This window comes from Tamandua tetradactyla, chromosome 14 (assembly GCF_023851605.1).
Source record: "Tamandua tetradactyla isolate mTamTet1 chromosome 14, mTamTet1.pri, whole genome shotgun sequence".
In the NCBI taxonomy this organism is placed as follows: Eukaryota; Metazoa; Chordata; class Mammalia; order Pilosa; family Myrmecophagidae; genus Tamandua; species Tamandua tetradactyla.
The window spans coordinates 82,529,298-82,551,174 of record NC_135340.1 but is presented as its reverse complement, the minus strand read 5'-3'; the positions used below and the strand labels follow the sequence as shown (position 1 = coordinate 82,551,174).

Sequence of the window (21,877 nt, the reverse complement as noted above, 5' to 3'; positions counted from 1 at the left end):
CCCTCTGACAAAGAAGCCCTCCTTCTCCAGCTCATCCTGGCAGCACTCCGCCGAGACCCTATCAGAATACCCGCTGGCAGACTCCATATAGCACCCACCTTCAACTTCTGTTTTCCTCTTGCTCATCCACCAATACAGCCCCATTGCCCAGCCGTAAACAGGGGCAAGAGATACCAGATGTCGCAGAAAGACTCTCGCTATTTCTCCCTCCTTTCCTCTCTCCCCAGGGAAGCCCTCAAGTTGGAACACAGAAACACACCCGGAGACGATCTGGTCTCAGAAAATGTTTTAATATGTCCAAATCCCCAGCCTGAACTTTCACAATCTGGCTATAGGCTGTGCACAGGATTCACAGTCATTGTGTTCACTCACTACGATACCAAAATCAGTAAGTGCTAGTATCCTGGGGAAGCTGTAGGGCAGCCAGCTGGGAAATGGGACAGCCCTAGAAAATCCAAGATGAAAAATCATCAAGCCCAAAGTATTTACTGTCGGTCCACTTGCTTGCCACTTTGCATTTGCTGCATTGTGACATAACTCGCACTGCTGTTGTTGCTGTTCAATATCATGACTTCCCTTCCCACATGCACGTACCCAGCTAGATGCCACTTTTTTTTTTTTTGCTATGCAACGAACATATGATGTAGCCATCTCTGTCCCCTTAACCTGTAGCACAGTTTCTTGTACACACAGGTGCTCAGTAAAGGTGAGCTGAATGAGTAGATACCCAGAGTGGTTTCTAGTGCTGGTCCTAGGCAGTGGGGTCACTAACGGCTGTCCCCAGTAATTCACCTTCCTATTGCCTCCTCCGCCCCACCAACCTCCACGGCCAGAACAGAGCTGGACTTGCTACACCTCCCTTGTCTATTTAACTTGTATTTTCAGCTCAGAAAATACAGAAAATACTGCCCACACCAGGGCCACCATCCCTATTACTAGCAGGGATACAAAGATGTTTATGGCATGGATTCTATGTCTAAAAAGGAATTGAGATCAGTCAATACACAGCCACATGATAAAGCAGAATGTGGGTCATAAAACGAGAACACATGGATAAAAGTGCTGGGCAGAGATAGGCAAGGAAGGCTTCTAGAAGTAGATATAATTTGAGTAAGCTCTGAAGGATAGGGGAGGATTGTATGCTTGGATACACATTTGTTGAATGAATGAATGAACATGCTAATGAACAAAACAGAGAAGAAATAACCAATCTGAATATGATCAGGGCACGATGGATTTTCTAAACAAATCCCCCCAACTCTTTCATGACACGCCTTGTAGGTTTATTGCAATGTAAGAGGCCACGCCTGATCCCCAATGGCCCAGCCATCTCCCTATTTATCATTTCCAACCCCCTGTTAATGACCCAATAAGTTTTCCTGAGGCAAAGAACTGGGAAGGACCAGTCCATCCTTGGAAATGGCTGATTCTGTCTAGAAAGAGTCAGGGTGCCCATTTTTGCTCCGTGGTGTATGCCCCTGAAGATTTCTCTGCCTTTCAGAAGCATTCAAGCTAAGATAATTCTCTGTGCATTCCTGTTCATTCCACACATCTTCTAAACTAAGTAGTACCACTAACTTTCTGAAATCTTTTCATATCCATTTTCTAATTCAACACTACTAACTCCGTGAAATAGCCAAGGCTAGAAATTAATTTCAAGTGTTCCCTAGGCACACGTAGCTAGTGGCTACCATATTGGACTGCACAGCTATGATCTCTTATACTCTGGTTCCCCTGGCGTCTGCACATGCCTAGAAGGGGTACTTCAGTCAGTGTACTCCTATTTGACCTTCACTATTTAGCTAAGTATCACCTCCCATAGGAAGCTTCCTCTGACTCTGGTTTGTTGACATGTCCTCTCTGCAATATTAAATCCCTTGGCATTCACCCATATCATTACACGATCGTATGACATTATAACTATTGGTTTTACTTGTCTGTCTTCCCCATGGGGGAGGATTTACCATGATGAACTTTAAGCTTCAGGGCCCATTCCTCCCATACACAAATGCTTTCCAGGGCATTGTACCTGATTTTCTAGCAATAGTTTTATATTATTTTTCTTAAACAAAGTGTCAGGCTGCACAAAGCACAGATCAACCCCAGCTCTTCCACTAGGCTGAGTTCTTTGAGACCCAGGACTATGGCTGACTCTATGACCATACGCCCAGCTTCTGCCCAGTGCCTCATAAAAAAGGTATTTAATACATGTTTACTGGAGGAATGAATGTTGGGGTCATTCAAGGTTTCATCCTAGACCCTCTTATCTTCCATCCATCCACACTCTCTCTCAGAGTAGTATCAGCCAGTCCTAGGCTTTAACTCCACACATTTGTCAGCAACTCAAAAGTTTCTTTCTCCAGCCTAGACCTTGTTCCTAGCTTCAGGCCCATTTGTACACTGCCTAAACATATCCACTCGGAGGTGACCTAGGCACCCAAACTCACCATTTTACACTGTAAGTCTTCCCTTCTCAGTGGATGGCACCGCTGTCCATCCTGCTGCTTGAACTTTCCCTCCTTCTCACCCTCCACATCTACTTCATTACCAAGTCCAGTTGGTTCTGTCTTCAAATTATCTCTCAAATACATGCATGTATCTCCCTCTCCACTGCCACCACCAACTTCAACTGAATGCCCACCATGGCCTCCTAACTGAACTCCCTGCTTCAACTCTTGTATATCCACAATTCATTCTCTACACAGTAGTTAGGGAGTAATCTCTAAAATAAACAAAACTCATTACATTATTCCCCTGTTGCCCTTCAGATAAAATCCAAACTCCTTATCTCATCCTCAGGGCCTGCCTGAATTGGCTCCTACCCGCATCTCCAGCCTTATCCTGTACCACACTCTTCCTTACTCACTAGCCACACTGGCCTCCATCATTTCCTCTAATATGCCAAACTCTTTCCAAACCCTCCCTCCTTAGAGCCTTTGCAAATGCTGTTTCCTCTTCCAACAGCACTCTTCCCCATGGAGCATGGGGTGGTTTCCCTTCTCATTCTGGAGATCTCCACTCAGACTTCTCCTCCAAGAGGCCACCTCAGTCCTCCCTCCCAAAAGGGGCAACCCCAACAGCTGCTCTCCATCACATCACTACTTATATCTTCACAGCACTGTCACACTCTGAATTTTCTTTTATTTTTATTTTTATTTTACATGTTTATCATCCAGGTGCCCTTTCATCCACACTAAAAACGTTCTGTTGGTTTTCTATTCTCAATTTATCCCAATGGTAAAGCATCAAGAAATCAAGCTGTTCTTTGTGAAACATCATGAAATATCTAATTTCATATTGAATGCCATCATACACACTAGAAGAAAATACTACCGTGTTGTATGAATGCTTTGTAAAATCTCAACTACAGGCATACCCAGGTCGATGAAAACAACAGGCCATCAGAACAGGCATGACCAGATGTTTGAGCTTCCTCTTAATATACGTTTGTTTCTTATGCATTGATTTTGTCATCTGCTAGCAACCGCTAGTAGGTGAACACTGACAACTTAAGAACATAAAATTGTATGAGGAAAAGCAACCCTGAATTTGAAAATTCTACTCATCATATTCTCCTGACAACTGGGGAAAGCTGACTATCCTTTAAAAGGTTCAAGGAGGGACCTGCTCCCTCAGTCTAGGTGAGGCTGGGCTCTGTGGAAGCACAGTTTATCCATCACTGATTCCCTGGAGTCTTCCTGAGACAGCCCACAGAGGCCGGAGGGGATGGTGGGTGCTTCCTGTCTCCACAGCAGGCACAAGCCACTGGTGGGGACCCACTGGGATAAACCTCAACCTGACAAGAAACAGGAGGAAAAGCCCTTAAGTTTGTATGCTTGAGGGTTTGTTGGTTGGCAAAATTTAAAAAAAAAAAAAAAAAAAGGGTGGGCCACGGTGGCTCAGCAGGCAAGAATGCTTGCCTGCCATGCCAGAGGACCTGGGTTCGATTCCTGGTGCCTGCCCATGAAAAAAAAAAAAAATTCCTCAGGGAAGAAAATACCCCCTGATGTATCTAGAAAATAATAGGAGAGTTTTCCCAAGAGTTTCACATTTTGAGGTATTCTTGGGGGCAGAAAGTTTTCAAGGGGGCCAGAACTAGACTCATTATCTGCCTCACATCCCTTCCTGCCAATGGTGCTCTCTGGGGCTGTCTCACCAATCACGTACCTCATGGAAACGGCTGGTCCCTCCTGGCTAACGTCACAGCCTCTCATTTTTATCATAAACACCCTCTATAAAGAAGAGCTTCTTGTCCTTCAAATACAAATAAGGCTTTGCTTTTCAGCCAGGCTAGCATCTCCACTTTCCTATTTGCTTTTTATGATTATACATAGTTAAGGCAAGCTAGATATCTTTCATTTTTGACCAGAACAAATACACTGAGAATTTTTAAGCCAGGTAAAATTTTCAGACAGAGCTAAGTTAGACTGCATTGGTAACTATTTTTAAAAATATTTAAACATTTCCTTACTAGGGTCAAAAAAGATATCCTCAAACCAATATACGTCAGTTTGACAATGTCATCTGAAATATTTTAGATTACATTGTATGTGTATTTGTTTTGTTTGTTTGGTTTTTTGTATGTGTATTTTTTTTTTGGCCAGTGTCAAAAGACAGATTCTGAAATAGTTACTATATGCCTATGTCTAATACTAAGTCATTTTTTTTTTCTGGAAATACTCTTAAGTAAAGTCTGATTAGAATGACTCCCAATAAACCTTTATCCTGGTTCTAGATACTGAGAGCAGAATAAAAGGTAAGGTTAAAGGTTCTTGGCTCAGAAACTCCACAGATACTGGCTGGGTGAATACTGAATGAGTAAATGAATAATTTTCTGCTGCTTTTATGTCTCCATAAAATGCAGGTGTTCAGGTAGGAGAACAACTGCAAGTTACGTTGTTCTTTGTAAAATACCACATGGCCATTCCCAGTCATTTTTTACTGACAGTCAGCTGTTTTCACATGGCAGAGTTGAGGGGTTGCAAAAGAGATCGTACAGCCCACAAAGCCTAAAATATTTATTATCTGGCCTTTTACAGAAAAAGTTTGGCAACACCTGCACTAATTCATCCCATTCATTTTAGAGCTGAGCAATCTAGGGCCTTGCTCAAAAGCAAAGTGACTTTGTAGCACTTTTCATAGTGCTCCCTTTATTACAGTTACTTTTGCCTATGCTTATCTCTTTTGCTGGAAACTACAAACTTTTTGTTTTCCATACTTTTCACTTAAGTACTTAACCATAAAGGTTGTTAAATTGCATTGACTTGCTCAGAGTAACAGGGATAGTTAGCAGCAGGACCTGGGTTAAAATCTGGACACAATGATTCATCAATCAGTGGTAAGGGCTACCCACTAGCTCTGTAACTTCCGCTGAGTTAATCAGCTTAAGCCTCAGTTTCCTCATCTGCAAAATGGAGATAATCTATTCCTCAAAGATTTTTAAAGAGAAATTGTTGAGATAATGTATGTAAGGATAGGCCCTCCATAAGTATGGGTTATCTCCCGACTCCTTTCTCTCTCTAAGCTGGAAACTGAGCCAGATACTTATGGGGCTCCATATAGGGGCGAAGACATCCTAGTCTAGGTTCTTTGGAAGATACAAGATTGTTTCCCCATCTAGTGATGATGATGGGCCTAATGTTGTGGTTATTCCCTCCACACTGCACCATGAGGTTGGCAACAGAAGAAGGGAGAGGCCCAGGTGTCTTTCCTGGTCCTATTTCTCTCCAAGACACTGGCTTACACTGCCTCCCCTTTCTCTCCACTGCCTAAACCTCCTGCACAGCTACATCTCTGACCACCCACCCCCAATACCTGCTTCTTGGCTCCCGACCTTTCTGTCTGGCTTTGCCCTGCTTCTTTTCTGACTTCTCACATTTAGAGCAGTGGCTGATTGAATGTGTGAACCAGAAAGTAAATGTGCCACCATGTGCTCCCGGAGTGAGTGTTTTAAGTGAGATGGGCTCATCTTCATAGCTAAAGTAAAATAATTTACAGAGGTGAATACAGACTCTTATATGTATTCACTTAATACTAACACCAGGTCCCTGGACTAGATAAATCCTGAAACCTAGAGGGCCCAGCCTCTCCAGAACATCAGATAGTTCCATCTCCCTACCCCATATTATTGACAGCCCCTTCCAACATGAAAAAGTTAGAACGGCCATAGCCCAAATACCCCCAAAGAGTGGGAGAAAGATCAAAGGTGATGGTGGAGTTATGCAGAGAAGGTCGGGTTCAACAAACAAGTATGACTGCTGAATCCATTATATTTGTATTTCTTTTAGTCTCTAAATCTTAGAGCAGCTAGAAGTAAAAACCTAAAATTGTGGAACTGTAACTCATACCAAACTCTGAAACCTGTTCTAAACTAATTGTTGCACTATGCTTTGAAATTTACTGCTTTTTTTAATATATGCTATTTTTCACAAAAACAGAAAAAAAAGTCAATTGTGATGATAAAAAATAAAATAAATGTTATTCTTCTAGCCTCCAATGTTCTAGAGCAGCTAGAAGGAAAAATCTGAGATGACGGTATGGTAGCCCATGACAAACTCTAGGATCTGTCCTGTAACTACTTGTTGAAGGGTGCTTTAAAAACTATTGCTTTTTTCCTTCTTTGCTTTATATATATATATATATGTTATACTATACAATTTAAAAAGTTATTAAAAAAAACTAACACCAATGCATCTTCCTAGATCAAAGAGTAGATTTTCAGATTATCGCTTGATGAATTCCAAACAGAATGGCTTACCCTCAGTCTGTTAATGAAGTACAGGACCATTTCTCTCCCTCTAACAGGATCATAGGTCTTGACCAGCCAAACACAGACATACAGATACAAGCAAAGGTAGTTCCTGCTCTTCCACTACTAGAAGAAACTCCAAATTTTGGAGTGAAACTCCAAATCGATGTTTCTAAAACCATTTTCAATAGCTACAGTTGTTTAAGTTCTCTCGACTAATTTTTTTAAGACAGCTGTTAGTGGCAGAAAGTCTTGATCGGTCTTCATTATAGATAATTTAATTTCAAGTATAAAAAGTCAAGGACAGATAATTCAATATGTTTTTTTAAAATGATGTTATTAACTACAAATCTTACTAGATTTGTTTCAGCCAACAGATAAGAACAAGAGTTATAATCAGCATCATACTTACTTGTTGGCAAACAACAGCTACTAAAACCCTTGAAGAGTCTCATAAGTAGGTTACAAATTCTTTTTGAAATTATGATTATGCTTCATTCGCTTGACAAGCTTTGCTTTGATGATCTAGCTCTGATAAATTTGAAAATTCATACTTATTAGAGTTTAAATAAAAGTAGAATTACTAAGAAGGACGGGGAAGTGAGTCTCAGGCATTCTGAAAACTGCTGGCCTAATGTATGCAAAGGTGTTTGGTATTTTTTTCAGAGGACAGTACCAGGGTTTCATGACCATCCTCTAACAAGGCCTGCCCTAAGAGCTTCATAAGGAGGGAGGTCCCTGTTTCCTCATATTAAATTGCATCATGCTCTGAGAGCCCCTCTCCTTTCTAAGCCCATTCCAGCTCCATCACCTGTTGGCTCTACGACCTCTGGCAGAACATTTCTCCTTGCTGGGCTATGAGCAGATAAGAAAACTGAAACTCTCTTGACCAAATAACCACTGTGCTGGGTACTGCCAGAACCAAATGCACTTGAATACAAGACATTATCATAGCATGTTGGAGCTGGGCAGGACATTTATGATTAGATTTCCCCATAAAAGGAAAGGGACTTGTCTAAGGTCACACAGTAGTTAGAGGCAGAATCATATTAAAACCCAGGTTGCCTGACTCAATTTCAAGCTCAGGGCAGAACTTGAATCTTAGACGCTCTAAAGGTAGTATGTCTCTTCTCCCTTGTATCATGTATCTCCCAGACATGCTGCTGAGTTCGTCTCCATCCTGTCCACTCATCAAAACTGCTTTGGATTAAGTAGTTAAGTCCTTCCACTCTTTGCACGCAAAATTCTGCTCACACCATTGGCTTCTCTGAGACCTGGAATGGGCAAACTGTGAACCAACTTTTGCCCAAACTCACTCTTAAGGAACAGGAGAGATCCAAGCTTTCTCAGGGATTCCTTCCCCAATTTAATGTCATCTTCCACGTTATCAAATCATCCAACGAATTTAGCAGGAAAATCCTTCAAAGAGGACAGAAAATTTCGTGGAAAGAAATATCTGGGCTGGGGGAAAGTCCCAGGATGAGTACAGCCCCCATCTCCCCCAACTTTTAAAAACAAACAAACAAAAACCAACAACAAGTGAGAAAACAAAAAAGTCTCTCCCTTCTCAGACCCGATCCAAGCTACCCAGACCCTCCAAGGCTGGAATGTGAACAAACAGGATTATAGGAAAGTGAGGGTGTTAGATAAAGCCTAAATGCCATGCGCATGGAACAGATGATCATTTTTCCCCTCTCTGATATATTCTTGGACATTCTCCAAAGCTCAATTGAAATGTCATTTCCAAAGTTCCAGTCAGACTAACCAGGGTTCAAATTCTGGCTCCACCCCCTGTTTGCTGTGTGACCTTGAGCAAGTGGTTTAACTTCTTTAGGCTGCAGTTTATTTTCCTGCTGATGGGGGATCATAATAATAACCATTCAGTAGGGTGATGGGGGTTGAACTAAGGTAACACTTGCAAAGACTCCAGCATGGTATCCCACAAAGACTAGGTACTTCATAAATGCTGAATGAGTAGCAAGGGAACCCAAAGCATCCGTTTCTTGAGGTTGGACCCAGCACTTTCTGTCCTTCAACCCTTGGTTTCCTCTTATCCCTTCACCCCAAAAGGGCTAGAGTAGACTGAGCCAGCCTATCCTTACCTTGCCGAGTTCCCTTAGTGCCATGACCTTGGCCACTGGCCTCCAACTGAGCTGCTCCTTCACCCAGAGCTCCAACTGCTTGTTCCACTTCATAGTGAACACATAGAGGGCATAGGCCAGCAGCAGCAACAGGCTCTCCCACCAAGCAATGAGGCTGTCCAGGAAGAAGAGGATGAGCATGATCAGGTCAAAGATGTAGAAGGAGGTGTCACGGAACAAGGGCCACCAGGTAAGGCTGAGGATCTCCCGGGAGCAGAGGGCACAGGTGCCAATGACAAAGAGGATGTTGAACACAGCAGAGCCCACGATGGTACCAATGCCCACATTGCTGTGGGAGATGAAGACGCCGATGAGGGAAGTAAAGAGCTCCGGAGCAGAGCCTCCGGCAGCCATGAATGTGGCACCTGCCACGTCCTCAGAGATCTGGAGCTTGTCTGTAATGACGCCCAGAGCCGGAACAAAGTACTCATCACACACAATGGCCAGGGCCACAAACATATACATCATGCCAAAGACATGTAACAGCACCCAGCCCTGCCGCCGCTTTTCCACACTGAACAGGTCCGGAGGGTATTCTGCCTTGGGGTACAGATCTGGCCAGCCGGGGGGCAGTGCTGTGGGGCGGGGATTGGATTCTTCTGGTAGCAGGGTGGTGGTCAAGCTGGGGGAGGGGATGGTGGACGCAGCTGGAGCTGGTTCCACAACCACACAGTGACAGACCTGGGTAGTTGCATTTTTCCTGGGCCTGGAGGTTGCAGAAGTGCCGGGTGCTGTAGAATGTTTCATTGCCAATCCCCGGAAGGTGGCTGAGGATATTGGCGCACTGGTTCTGAGTGAGGGAGTCCTAACAGCAGTTTCTGCTGAGCTGCTGGCTGTCCTGGGGGTGACGGTCACTTGCCTCTCAGAGATGGCTGGGGTATGTCCCAGGCCTACTTCCTGGGGAGTTATCAGGTTCTTCCTCCCCACTGATTCCCAGGGGTTGGTTGAGTTGTTGTTTTCCACTTGTCTGATACTCAGGGTGTTCTTTTCTACTATGCTCTTTGTAGAAGTCAAAATAACAGTTTCCACTTCGTTTCTCAGGGAAGTTGGGGTGTTATCAGCCATTCCCTTGGGAGGAGTTGAAGAGTTTTTCTCCATAATTCTCTTGTGTGAGCTGGTCTTCACTCTTTTGTGGGTAGCCATAATTTCACTGTCTTTCACTGTTGTCCTGGGGGTGATCACATGGCTTGTTTTAATTGTCATGAGAGTGGATGGAGCATAATTATCTATCATTTCAACAGATGGGGATGGGGTGTATTTCTTCACCTTTCCCCTTGCTTGAGTTAGGTGGTAGCTCTTTTTTTCTCCCCTGGGTGTTGTTGGGGTATAATTTTTGACTGTTTGTCTACCTGAAATTTGGGAGTTGGATTGCAATCCTCTCTCTAGTGTGGTTGGAGGGGGTTCCTTTACTGTTTCTGTGCGTTCTGCTACTGTTGAGCTGTAGTCATTCTTGGGTGTTGCAGCAGTGATGTTGGCTAATCTTCTGGGTGTCCTGGGGGTGTTCTCCATTGTTAGGCTAGGCGTTGCTTCATCCTTGCCTTCTATGGCTTGGGGCACTGGCGTCTCACTCTTCGTTTTGGACCTAGCTTTTAGAGGATCACTGCTCATCATCACCATCTCTTCACTGGGGAGGTCCCGGCTGGTCAGTTTTATAGGGTGTTGGGAAGAGACTGCTGCCCACAGTGAAGGGAGACCCAAGGGGCTCCTTAGGTGCTGGTAGGTGGAACCAATAAGCAATATTCCCAATAGGAAGAGGAGGCGATTCCAACAAAGCCGTTTTGGTCGGAGTAACCGCCTCTCCTGCGACCCCATCTTCATCAATTTCCTCATGGTGTCCGTTTGTGTCTGGTTACAGAAGACCTTTCATTCTGTCCATGGAAAGATGGAGGCTGCTCTGGGATTTGGGGTGGTGATCAGGGAAGATTTTGCCATGAAGCCCAGCCAGGGGATATCCACAAACCTAAAGAAAAAATTTTAAAAAGAGATTATTTGTCCTTAAGAGGATAGCAAGGACCCACCACACCCTCATGAGAAATAAGTGAGGACAGAAGCCCCTTTGTGGTGAGGACAGTTGTCTCTGCTCCTGCTCCACGAGGCAGTGCCTACTCTTGGGAAAAAAGTACACCAAGTGTTCCTCTGCACTATTCACCCTTTCTGTGTAGGCACATCAGCAGTCCAGGTTCCTGGGCTAGGCCCTAGGTGCTCTGTGGGGCCCTCCCAGTCCTCCTGAGCTCCCTGAAAAAAGGTCTGCCACTACTCAGGCTCTGAGCCTGAGTTGCCAGGAGCTCAGTCATCAGTAGTTCATATCCTAGGTTACAGATCTCACCTTATCAAAGCCAGGAAGGAGGTAGGAAGCATGACTTCCAGCTTTAGATCAAAAGAGCAGAGGTAGAAGGCATTGCCAAAGACATTAAGGCTTCCTGTGCTTTTTTGGATTGACCTACTATGTTGATGCTACATTATCAACAGAGAGGGCAAACTTTGAAAGCTAATGTCATGGAGTTTCCCAGACAGTGTGAAATGCTGGGAGGAACATGAGGGAAGGAGTCAAAGGCCTGGACTTCCAGCTCTGCTGCTTACATCTATGTCACCCTGACCAGGCTAAGTCTTGGTGGCTCATTTGTGAAATGTGAGATGATAGCATATATGTTGATTATACAAAAAAAGACACAACTGGGGAAGGGAAACTGAGGATTAGAGGTCAAAGGTAGACTTACTTTTCACTATATATATCCTATTGTTTAATTTGATCTCTTTATCATGTGCATGTTATAATATTTTTAAATTTAAATTTAATTTAAAAACAGGAATAATAATTTCAATACCTATGTCACAGGAATGAGCTAGGAGTACAAAAAACACACAAGGCCAGTGAAAAGCATTATTACAGTATCAAGTGCCACACAGGGGTTAGTTTCACATGAGGAGAGGAAGAAAGAGCACAAAATGCCCTCAGAGGACCCTTGTTTTCTAAAGAAAGACATTGATGCCCAGCCCAAGTGAATTTCTTAAACATCTTCTAATAAACCTCTAATAAAACCATACTCTCTAGTGCACCTTCTTTTTTGAGACTTGAAGAAATGAGGTCAAGAGAGAAGTGACTTGCTCACCGTCAAACAGCTGAAGAGTAGTAGAGCAGATGAGTCTCCTCATTCCCCAACCTTCTTGACACCACATTAATCAGACATGCAAACGCAATTGTCTTTAAAAAGCAAGAGAGGGACCAGCAGAAGGGGAAGTTCAAAAGTAACTTCCTTCTTTGACCTTGATTCCTATAATTTTCTTTCCATTCTCTCCCTGTAGCCACCCTGCCCCTGCCATGAATTCAGTACCTTGAAGAAGCCCCCCGTGAATCTGCTAAAGAGACTTTGGAAAGTCTTTCTCGTGTCCCTGTGTTATGTAACAGAGCTGAGCTGAGCCCTCCTACTTACTTATGCCAATTACCTTTAAACCTCGACATCTGCTGTCTTCTCACTTCTGGAAACTTTTCAGAATCCAGGGTCTCAAAGGGTGAATGTGAAGCTGGCCAGCAAGGAACTCTCCATTCTCCTCCCCCTGCTCCCTACAGAATCCTAATTCAAGGCAGGGTCGGGTTTGAAGGGCATATCAGAGGAAGAATATTCAATCCCGGCTAATACCTGCCTCCCATAAGAAGCTTATCAGGACTCGTACAAGTTCTGGGTCCCAGTGCCTCTGACAGAGCCTGAGGGGGTGGACCTTCCACCTGGAAACCCCCCAGAGTCAATGGGGAGTAGGTGAACTTAAACTTGTTTCTAAGCTGTGCGGATGGGAGGTGGTCCAGGTTTTCCATGCTTAGGAGGCAGAAAGACTTGGAAGGATATGGAACACCTGAGGGAAGAGAGAAAGTGTCTGGGGCTTAAGAGATCAGAAAACCTCAGTTAGCATGTAAGCTGTACTTGCTACGTATTAGCTGTGTGATTCTAAATGTAACCGAAATGTTAAGTGTAGGGATAATAATACCTATCCTACCTATTTGTAGGGAGGATATGAAAACCAAAATTTAAATGAGGGGGAAAAGTACTTTGCAAACTTTAAAGTATTTCACATAAGAAATATATTTTAATTATTAAGCCTAAAGGAAATCCCAAAGCAGGCTGAGACTTTCCAAGATGGAAAGGGAAGGGGAGCTAGCTCTCTGAGTCTCCTGCGTCTCAGGCCTATGACTTGGAACTGATTAAAGTGGGAGTGAGGGGCAGTAGGGGTCTCATAACCCTATCACCCTAGAAGCCATTTCAATCAATTAGCTCATTCTGCAGATGTTTACCAATTGCTCCCTCCCCTCTGTTTCTTCCTAGGTACATGGATGGCCTGGTGTTTTGGGCTATGTTCATAGTAATAGTAGGTAATTCTTCAGCACCCTCAACCCTTTTCCACTTCACCCTAAGGAGTCTGTAAACAGTAGGAAGGTGTGCGGGTCCTCTGCTGAAGCTCACAGCAGAAGCTTCCACCCTGCAGATGAGCTATTCTTCCAACTCTGGATATTAGAAGCCTGGGGAGGGGGACTGCTAGATACCACACCCTTGTCTTTATGCTGCTCCATGGAAAGTCAGATCTAGTTCCTTCCCTACTCATGCCAACTATCTAAGGTAGCCTTAATCTGGCCCAGAGAAATGAAAAAAGGAACACAATTTGTGAGGCAGTATTATGAGTAATCTTTTTTTTCTGTAATAATTCTACTGTTGTTACAATATTATTTCTGCAATACAAAAAAAAAGTCTCAATTCCTGGCCCATGCATTTCCCAAAAAGCAAACAAACCAACAAAAACAAACAAACAAATTTAACACTGGTGCTGCAAGAACAGGATACTCACATGGAAAAAAAGAATGAAATGTGACCCCCACCACACAGCATTTTTTTAAAAAAGCAGGGGAGAAGAGACTGCCCAGAAAAGAAATTTCTTATTCTCATAACTGTTGCAAAGGAGTTACTTCTAATGTCTAATCTGTAATCTGGCCTCTTGGGGGGTGAATATAGTTTTTTCTGTCTCATTCTCATGGGGTTGCGGTGCATTTAAAAATTCAACAAGATAGAAACTTTGAACAACCATCAAGACTGGCAGAAACATCTTTCTCAAACTTCCAGAAAAAAAAAAAAGGACTACAGTAACTGGACAAGCACTGAATCAGGAAAAAAGCAAGAAGATTTCATAGTCCCCTGGATGGCACCTCTCCCATTCCTCACCAGCTTGGGGCAGAACTGGCCTGTACTCACAATGCAGATCCCTGGTCCCAATTCCAGAGGAAGCAGAGTAACCCTCATGCACATACTGGGAGTATATATGTCTGGCCCAATCTTTCACGTGGTGGCCTGAGAGACTTGCCATCTCAGAATTTACCTGTATATAGAGGGCAGCTCAAAGAGCTCTCCTACAGAATCCTGACAGAGGGCAGTCAAGCTGTGGTGCTGGGGGCAAGAGATTGCTGGGTGTAGCAATTACAGCGCTGTGTCTAGAACCATAAGGAAACTATTTCCTGTTTCCTAGGGAAGAGGAGACATTCATATCCATGCAAATGCAGAAATTCCTAGGGTCACAGGCACATACCCAAGACATAAGCGTGCACAGAAAGGATCAGGGAGATTCCTATCCTTTGGCTTAGAAACATTCTCTAAACTCACTGTACGGAACATACCCTGAAGGAGAGCACTTGCACAGGTCGACCATTAAAGACTGGGAAATGTTTTCTTTATTTCCTTCTTTTTCTTTTGGTTAGGTCCTGACATTCAAGGAGAGCTCTGACATAATACTAGTTGGATATAAATTTAAGGAATAGACACCTCATATTCTAAATTTCAGTGAAAACACACTAAAATATTAAAATGCCCAAGTTTCAACAAAAGGTTACAAAACATATAAAGAAAGAGGAAGTGATGGTCCAGGCAAAGGAACAGATTACAGCATTAGAAACCATCAATGAGGAAAACCAGAAGTCAGACATAGCAGGCAAAGACTTTAAGAAAATGGTCCTAAATATGCTCAAAGAGCTAAAGGGAAACATGGACAGAGCACTAAAGGAAATCAGGAAAATGACAGATGAACACAAAGAGAATATCAATAGAGAAATGGAAGCTATGAAAAGGAATCAAATAGAGCTGAAGACCACAGTAACAGAAATAGAAAATTCCCTATAGGGGTTCAACAGCAGATTGGAACTGGCAGAAGAAACACTTAGGGAACTTGATGATAAGACAGCTGAAGTCATCCAATCAGAGGAACAGAAACAGAAAATAATGAAGAAAAGTGACCAAAGCCTGAGGAACCTTATGACACCATGAAAAGCACTTACATATATACTCATAGTGGGAGTCCCCAAAGGAGAAGGAGAGAAAGGGTCAGAGAGACTACTCAAGGAAATAATGGCTGAAAATTTCCCAAATTTAATGAAAGATATGAATATCACATCTAAGACACTCAACAAACTCAAAACAGGATAAACCCCAATATACTATAGCATATTATAATCAAACTGTCAAAAGCTAAAGATGAAAAAAGGATTCTGAAAGCTGCAAAAGAGAAGCAACATGTAACATGCAAGGAAGCCTCAATAACATTAAGTGCCAATTTCTCATCAGAAACCACAGAGGCAAGAAGGCAGTGGGATGACATATTTAAGTACCAAAAGAAAAAAAAATGCCAACCAAGAATTCTATAGTCAACAAAACTGTCTTTCAAAAACAAAGGAGTGATTACAACATTCCCAAATGAACAACAGCTAAGGGAGTTCATCACCACTACATCAACCCCACGAGAGATGTGGAAGAGAGTTCTGCAAGTTGAAAGGAAAGGACACCAGACAATAGGCTGAAGTTGCATGCGAAATAAAGATCTCCAGGGAGGGTAACGACATAGATCAATGTAAATGGAGGTACTCTTGTATTTTCAGTTTGTAACTCCATGTTTTTCTTCCTACAGGATCTAAAAGGCAAATGCATAAAATAAAATGATAAATCAGTGGTTTTGGACTCATAATATAGACATGTCATTTATGACAAGGACTACATAAAGATGGAGACATGGAGGAATATAGGAACATAGTTTGTATATACTATTAAAGTTAAGTTGGCATCAAAGCCATGATATTGTTATAGATTTAGGAGTCTAAGTTTAACCCCCAGGGTAACTACAAGGAAAATATGTAAGCTCATAGAGACAGAAATTAGAGTACAGGTGTCCAGGAGTGGGGGGCAGAGGGAATGGCAAGTTAATGTATAATGCGTATAGGTGTATAGGGAGAGAGGAAAGTTTGCAATGAAAAGTAGTAAGGGAACAACAATATCGTGAATGTGATTACTCCTATTGAATGGTACACTTGCAAGTAGTCGAGATGGGAAAGGTTATGTTATATACACATGTCCCCACAATTTAAAAAAATAGAAAGAAAGAAAGAGCAACTAAAGAAACAATAACAAATTTAGTACATGATTCTAGATAGGATCTAGCAAGGGAGGAGAAAAGTGACATTACTGGAACATATGAAAACGCTGGATATAGACTGTAAGCTTTCTATTAATGCAAAATTGCCTAAACTTGATAACTCATTTAAGGTGGTTACCAAAGTGAATATCCTTGTTCTTAGGAAATGTACACGGCAGTATTAAGTGTTCAAGGAGCATGATGCATACAACCTACATTCAAGTGCCCAGAACACTGATTGATAAATGAACAGACAGAGAGAGAGGTGAATAGCTAAAAAGAATGATATGGCTAACGTGGCAAAATGTTAAAATTGGTGGATCTGTGTATCTAGGGGATTAGGGGTATGTTGGAGTTCTCTTTATGGGTCTTGTATTATTTTTGTAACTGTCTTGTAAGTTTAAAATTTTTCAAAATAAAAAGCTAAAAAAACTTCAACAGGACATGGGAAAGTTTGCTGCTCAACCAATGTAAAATTACAGTGACATTTCTTCAAAGAAGATATACAGACGGCCAACAAGCACATGAAAAGATATTCAACATCACTAGTCAATGAGGGAATTGCAAATCAAAATCCAGTGATATACCACTTCACACGTACTACTACGGGTAGAATAAAAAAGACAGATAACAGCAAGTCTTGTTGAGGATGTGAAAAATTTGGAATATTCCATACATTACTGGTAGGAATGTAAAATGGTGCAGTCGCTGTGGGAAACAGTTTGGGGATTCCTCAAAAAATTTAAACATAGAATTTCCACGTGACCTGGCAATTCCACTCTTAGGTGTATACCCAAAATAAGTGAAAGTGGGGCTAGAGCAGATATTGATACATCAATGTTCAAAGCAGTGTTATTCATAATAGCCTAAAGATGGAAACAACTTAAGTACCCATCAACAGATGGACAGATAAACAAAGGGTGATAATATATCCATACCATTAAAGGATGATGAATAAAGGATAGAGGTTTCTTTTTGGGAGAACAAAAATGTTCAACATTAACTGGGATGATGGTTGTTCAACCCTGAGAATATACTAAAAACCACTGAATTGTATACTTTAAATGGGTGAATTATACAGTATGTGAATTACATCTCAATAAAGCTGCTTAAAAAAAGAGGCTCAAAGATGTATCAACAGATTGCAATGTATGGACCTTATTCGGATCCTGATTCAAACAGTCAACATGTAAAAAAAGAAAAATGTATGAAACTTCTGAGACAGCTGGGTATTTTAAAGTTGACTGGATATTGGATAATATTTAGGATTTATAGTTAATCATTTTAAGTTTGACAAGGGTATTGCAATTATGGTTATTTAAGAGTTCTTCTTAAATACTAAAATATTTATGGATAAAATGTTTTGATATCTGGGATCTGCATCAAAATAATATTTGGGGAGGAGGAATTGGGTATGTATAAAAATGAAACAGGACTGGGGATTAAGTTAGCAACTGAAGTTGGGTGAAGGGGCCATGGGGATTTACTATGTTGTTCCCTCTGTCTTTGTCTATGTTTGAAAATTTCCATAATAATTTATTTTTTAAAAAGAGAAGGGGGCCATGGTGACTCAGCAGGCAAGAACGCTTGCCTGCCATGCCAGAGGACCCGGGTTCGCTTCCCGGTGCCTGCCCACGTATATAAAAAAAGAGAGAGAGAGAAAGAGAGAGAGAAGGGTCATATCTATGAGTTCTCTGGACTTCCACTTCGGTGAAAATAGTGGAATGGGGTTGAGAATGGGGGAAAGGAGATAGGTCGGAGCTCAGAAGCATGATCTGGGAGTGGGCAAGACTCAGACAAGTAGAGGTAGGAAGGAAGATGTAGGTTAAAGAATGAAGTGGAGAATGAGAAGGGAGGTAAAAGTGGAAAAGGGATGTGGGCTCCTTTCCCTTCTACTTTTCCTCACTCACTCAGTCCTAACCCTTTATCTCTATAGAAGAAAAATAACCTTGGGAACTTAACACAGGCACCAACCCATGAAATTTCAATTCAGTTGGCAGGGCAAGGGAATCTGAATTTTAAACAGTGCCCAAAGAGATTTGAATATCTGGACCTCCCTCTGTGCCCCAGCACCTGGCTCTTGGTGAGTGGCAAGGTATTTCTGTCACTTTTGTTTCTCTCCTAGGCCGGATGAAGCCACTCTGTCTTTCAAAGACTCTGCATCAACTATACACTGATTCAAAGCAGGAAAAACTAAAGGAGATAGGAGATCATGCAGAGGAAGACATTAATTGATTTCCTTTAATGTATGTGTGGAAACATGCAAATTTTGAGGGTGCCTTGAATGGAGAAGAGAAATTCATCAGCTAGCTATGGCTTGAAAGCAATCTCCTTTAAGACCTTCTAACTCTTTGAACTGATAGATGTTCTCTGATTTTATATTCACTAAACAAACTTCTGATTTTTAATGAGATTTCACCAAGAAAACAAAAACACTTACCAGTTGCCCAGAGTGACACAGTCCTCTTCTCAGTTCCAATCAATTTTACTATATTGGCCTTTTGCTCACCAAGTCTCCTGAGAGTCTGTTATTCAGAAGAACTAGGTCACCAAGATCTAATCACCCACCAACAAACAAATACATTTACGCTTTAGGGCTGGGTATGATAACAAACCTGACCATGGAACGGGTTGGAAGTGCCAGATGAACAGTAACCCTGTGGCAGAGGGGTTAATGGCATTATCCCATGAGGGGTAAGGAGACAACTCTCCCACCCACATAGTCTTGGCCACATCCCTCTCACTAGGGTAAGAATTAGAAATTATAAATTAGCCGCTACAGCGGAGCCTCACTTACTATAGCCCAGTGCCTGCTCAAGCATAACAAAGTCTTGAGATGGTGCCATTAGCCAAATTGGGAAAGAGGTTCTGAAGCAAACAGGGCAGTCTGCAGACCCCTGAGACCGACATGTCGTCCTCCACCACCTCCGGAACAAGGAGGAGACAGGAAAGAACTTCCAGCAACTGGAGAACAGACCCTCCCACAGAACAAGCTGTGAAAAGTCAGACAGACTGGGCTGTTTGGTTCAAAGCATCCTCCTTCCCTGTCCCGCCCCCTACTTCGTCCCATCCTACCAACTAAAAGAAAAAGAAGCAAATGCCTAAGTGGTCTTTCTGCTCCCGTTTGTAACCCGTGTGGCACAACGTTGTTCTTTGAACCTACAACCAGCCAGGGGCCTGCTGGCACCGTTCAGGCCTACCTCTAGCTGGCATTCCCTAGCTCACTACGTGGAAAGTGTGAGGTCGGGGGAACAGGGAAGGTCACCCTGACTCGAGCTGTGTAAAACTTGCCGCCCCTTCTAGACGTCACCTAACCCCCTTGCTTAAAAACCGCCGCACCAGACCTGGACTTCTGTGAGCTCTGCCCGGGAGCGCAGGAATGCAATCGCTCACTCTAAGGTTTTTTGGTCCGCCTCTTCCCTCTTTCGCCTCCTAAACCTTACAGAAAGAAGGCCACCCCTCTTCTCCTCAAAGACCTCATTGAGGCACAAGCTGCCCCGGGGACGCCAGGTGGCCAGAGGTAACACGCGGGGCCCCCGCCGCCCGACAGGAAGGCCTGAGTGCAAATCCCTCAGCAGCACACGTCGGCCGGCCGGGGTAAGGGGAACTAACCGCACTTTCCCCCTGCCCCTTTAAAGAAGGGGTGAGGAGATGAAGGGAGCTTCTGGGTTGAGGAGACCAAGATGTCAGGTCTTGACAAGTAAGCTGGGCTCAGGGGTCGGCCAAAACATATCTACTTACTGTCAGTACTCCTCAGCTAGAAATTATCGTTTAAAAAGAGCAGGAAGAGTCGTCTATCTACTTCAGAGGATGGGGCAGGGGGGAGGACGGCGCGGGGTGGTCTGATGATTGACGGGGATGGGGGTGGGGCACAAAAAAAACACCCCATGGTTAGGGTTAGGTCCAGGTGAGTGAGGGGACGGAAATGTGAAAGGGCCAGCTGAGACCCAAGGGTCAAGGTGGGGAGGGCGGGAGGTCAGAGGTAAATGGGGGAAAGAGTCCGAGAATAGGGGAAGGATAGAGGGCTGTGCGTGGAGGGAGGAAAGGGGCAAATATAGTCAGGCATTGAGCGAGCTAGGGCATTGAGGAGAGGGGTGGTCGTCAAGAGACTACTGTTGAAGGAGGCGCGGCAAGCGCGCCCCCTGGCGCCCCCGCCGGGCCAGCGCACCGAACCCCGCAGCCTTTTAAGCCCGCCCCAACCCGGCGCACAGTCCCGGCGCCGCGGGGTTCCCGTTTGTCCGCGGACTCTTAGTTCCGGCCTTGGCGTGCAGGCGGAAGGTTTATGATGACGGACTGCAGCCGGCGATGGGCACCGGGTGAGTGGTGGCGGCGGGGTCCCTGGGGCTGTCTTCGGTTGCTCGTTTGGGCTGCGGGCGGAGGGATTGGGGAGGGGAACGGCGCGGAGCTAGTGCCCGACCTTCTCGCCGACCCGGCGGTTTCCCTGCGCCGCCCGTGAGGCGCCAGTCCCGGGCCCTGCTCCCCGGCCTGCCCCTATCTCGTGGCTCCCGGTCTCCAGCTGTACGTAAACACCACGACTTCGGCACCCTGCGCAGGCCGCCAGCGCCTCCCTCTTCCCATAAGAGAGTTCCAGCCCTCTCTTTAAAAGAAAGAAAAAAAAAAACAGATTTTAAGGTAAACCTACATCCACAGATGGATTTGCTTTCCCAAAGCAGAGCGGGTTGTGTGGTTGCAGGCTGGCGGGTTAGAGATGAAGTTGTTTCTGAGAACTCTGGAGAGGTCCATCAGGGCGGGGGAAGTTAAGCTGACAGGAAAGAAGCTAAAGAGTAGGCGAGGACCCCGACACGACTGTTCTCTAAACAGTCACGTGGAATCACGCATTGTGAATGAAACTGCTGAGAATCAGTTCTTCATCATTGTACTAATTGTTACCTTCAGGGAAAATATATTTGTGTAGCTGATGGAGACTTGGCATTTTAGGTCAAATCAGGAGTAGACTGTTCTTGAGAAAGAAGATCTCTAGTTGTCTGAGCAGCATTGCATATAACCATGTATATGGGAAATGTGTGTGGAGTGGGATTTGAGGGTATCAACTCAAGTGAGCAATAATACTGTATTCTCACAAAATTGCTGGACTGAGGTGGGCAGGGATTCTTTGTCAGATTGCTTAAGTGGATCATCCTTCGAGAACATTCGGTTTCTTTTCTTAATTTCTGTGCTTAACAGCAACCTGAGTATTAAAATGCTTTCCCAAAGACTTTGCTACTGTTGAGGAGGTGAGTTTGGGGATGGACAGGAATGCACTAGTCAGTAGATAAAGCCAGCCACAAACACATCTTCAAAGAAGGCAAGATGGCCAGCTGTGGTCACCCCATAGATTTCATGGGGCGCAAAGACTTTCTCATACCTGATCTAAATCTGAGTATCCTGTTTTCCATTCTCCTTAGTGATGAGAGCGGTACCTCCCTGCATGCCCAACTTTCAGGAAAATAAAGGCTTGCATGCATGAATGGGGCAACCATGGAAATTGGATAAATTATACCTGAGTAGTGGATTAGGAGTCTTTGTTCTCTCTGCTTGAATGAGGAGAAGAGGA

The 21,877-nt window shown here is 43.7% G+C and overlaps 2 protein-coding genes across 13 annotated transcripts in view; one reads left to right on the top strand and one right to left on the bottom strand.

Moving 5' to 3' along the window:
- SLC24A1 (solute carrier family 24 member 1) overlaps window positions 1–21,069 on the bottom strand; it is a 45,031-nt gene extending 23,962 nt beyond the window's left edge. Inside the window, exons 1-3 of one of the 10 annotated variants that reach the window (XM_077128259.1) lie at window positions 20,065–20,519; window positions 18,764–18,848; window positions 8,851–10,849 (exon numbers count right to left, since the gene is read on the bottom strand). In XM_077128259.1, coding sequence (XP_076984374.1) covers window positions 8,851–10,719 — 1,869 coding nt within the window. In that variant the 5' untranslated portion in view covers window positions 10,720–10,849; window positions 18,764–18,848; window positions 20,065–20,519. Of the gene's footprint in view, window positions 1–8,064; window positions 8,163–8,850; window positions 10,850–11,999; window positions 12,106–18,763; window positions 19,063–20,064; window positions 20,520–20,965 lie in introns of those variants that run through there. The other 9 variants (XM_077128258.1, XM_077128253.1, XM_077128257.1 and 6 more) reach the window with 9 other exon arrangements.
- The window catches only part of INTS14 (integrator complex subunit 14), a 66,975-nt gene continuing 65,623 nt past the window's right edge, over window positions 20,526–21,877 (top strand). For all 3 annotated transcript variants that reach the window (XM_077128264.1, XM_077128265.1, XM_077128263.1), the window contains exon 1: window positions 20,526–20,639. The gene's annotated coding sequence lies outside the window, so the exon portion shown is untranslated. The remainder of the gene's footprint in view (window positions 20,640–21,877) is intronic.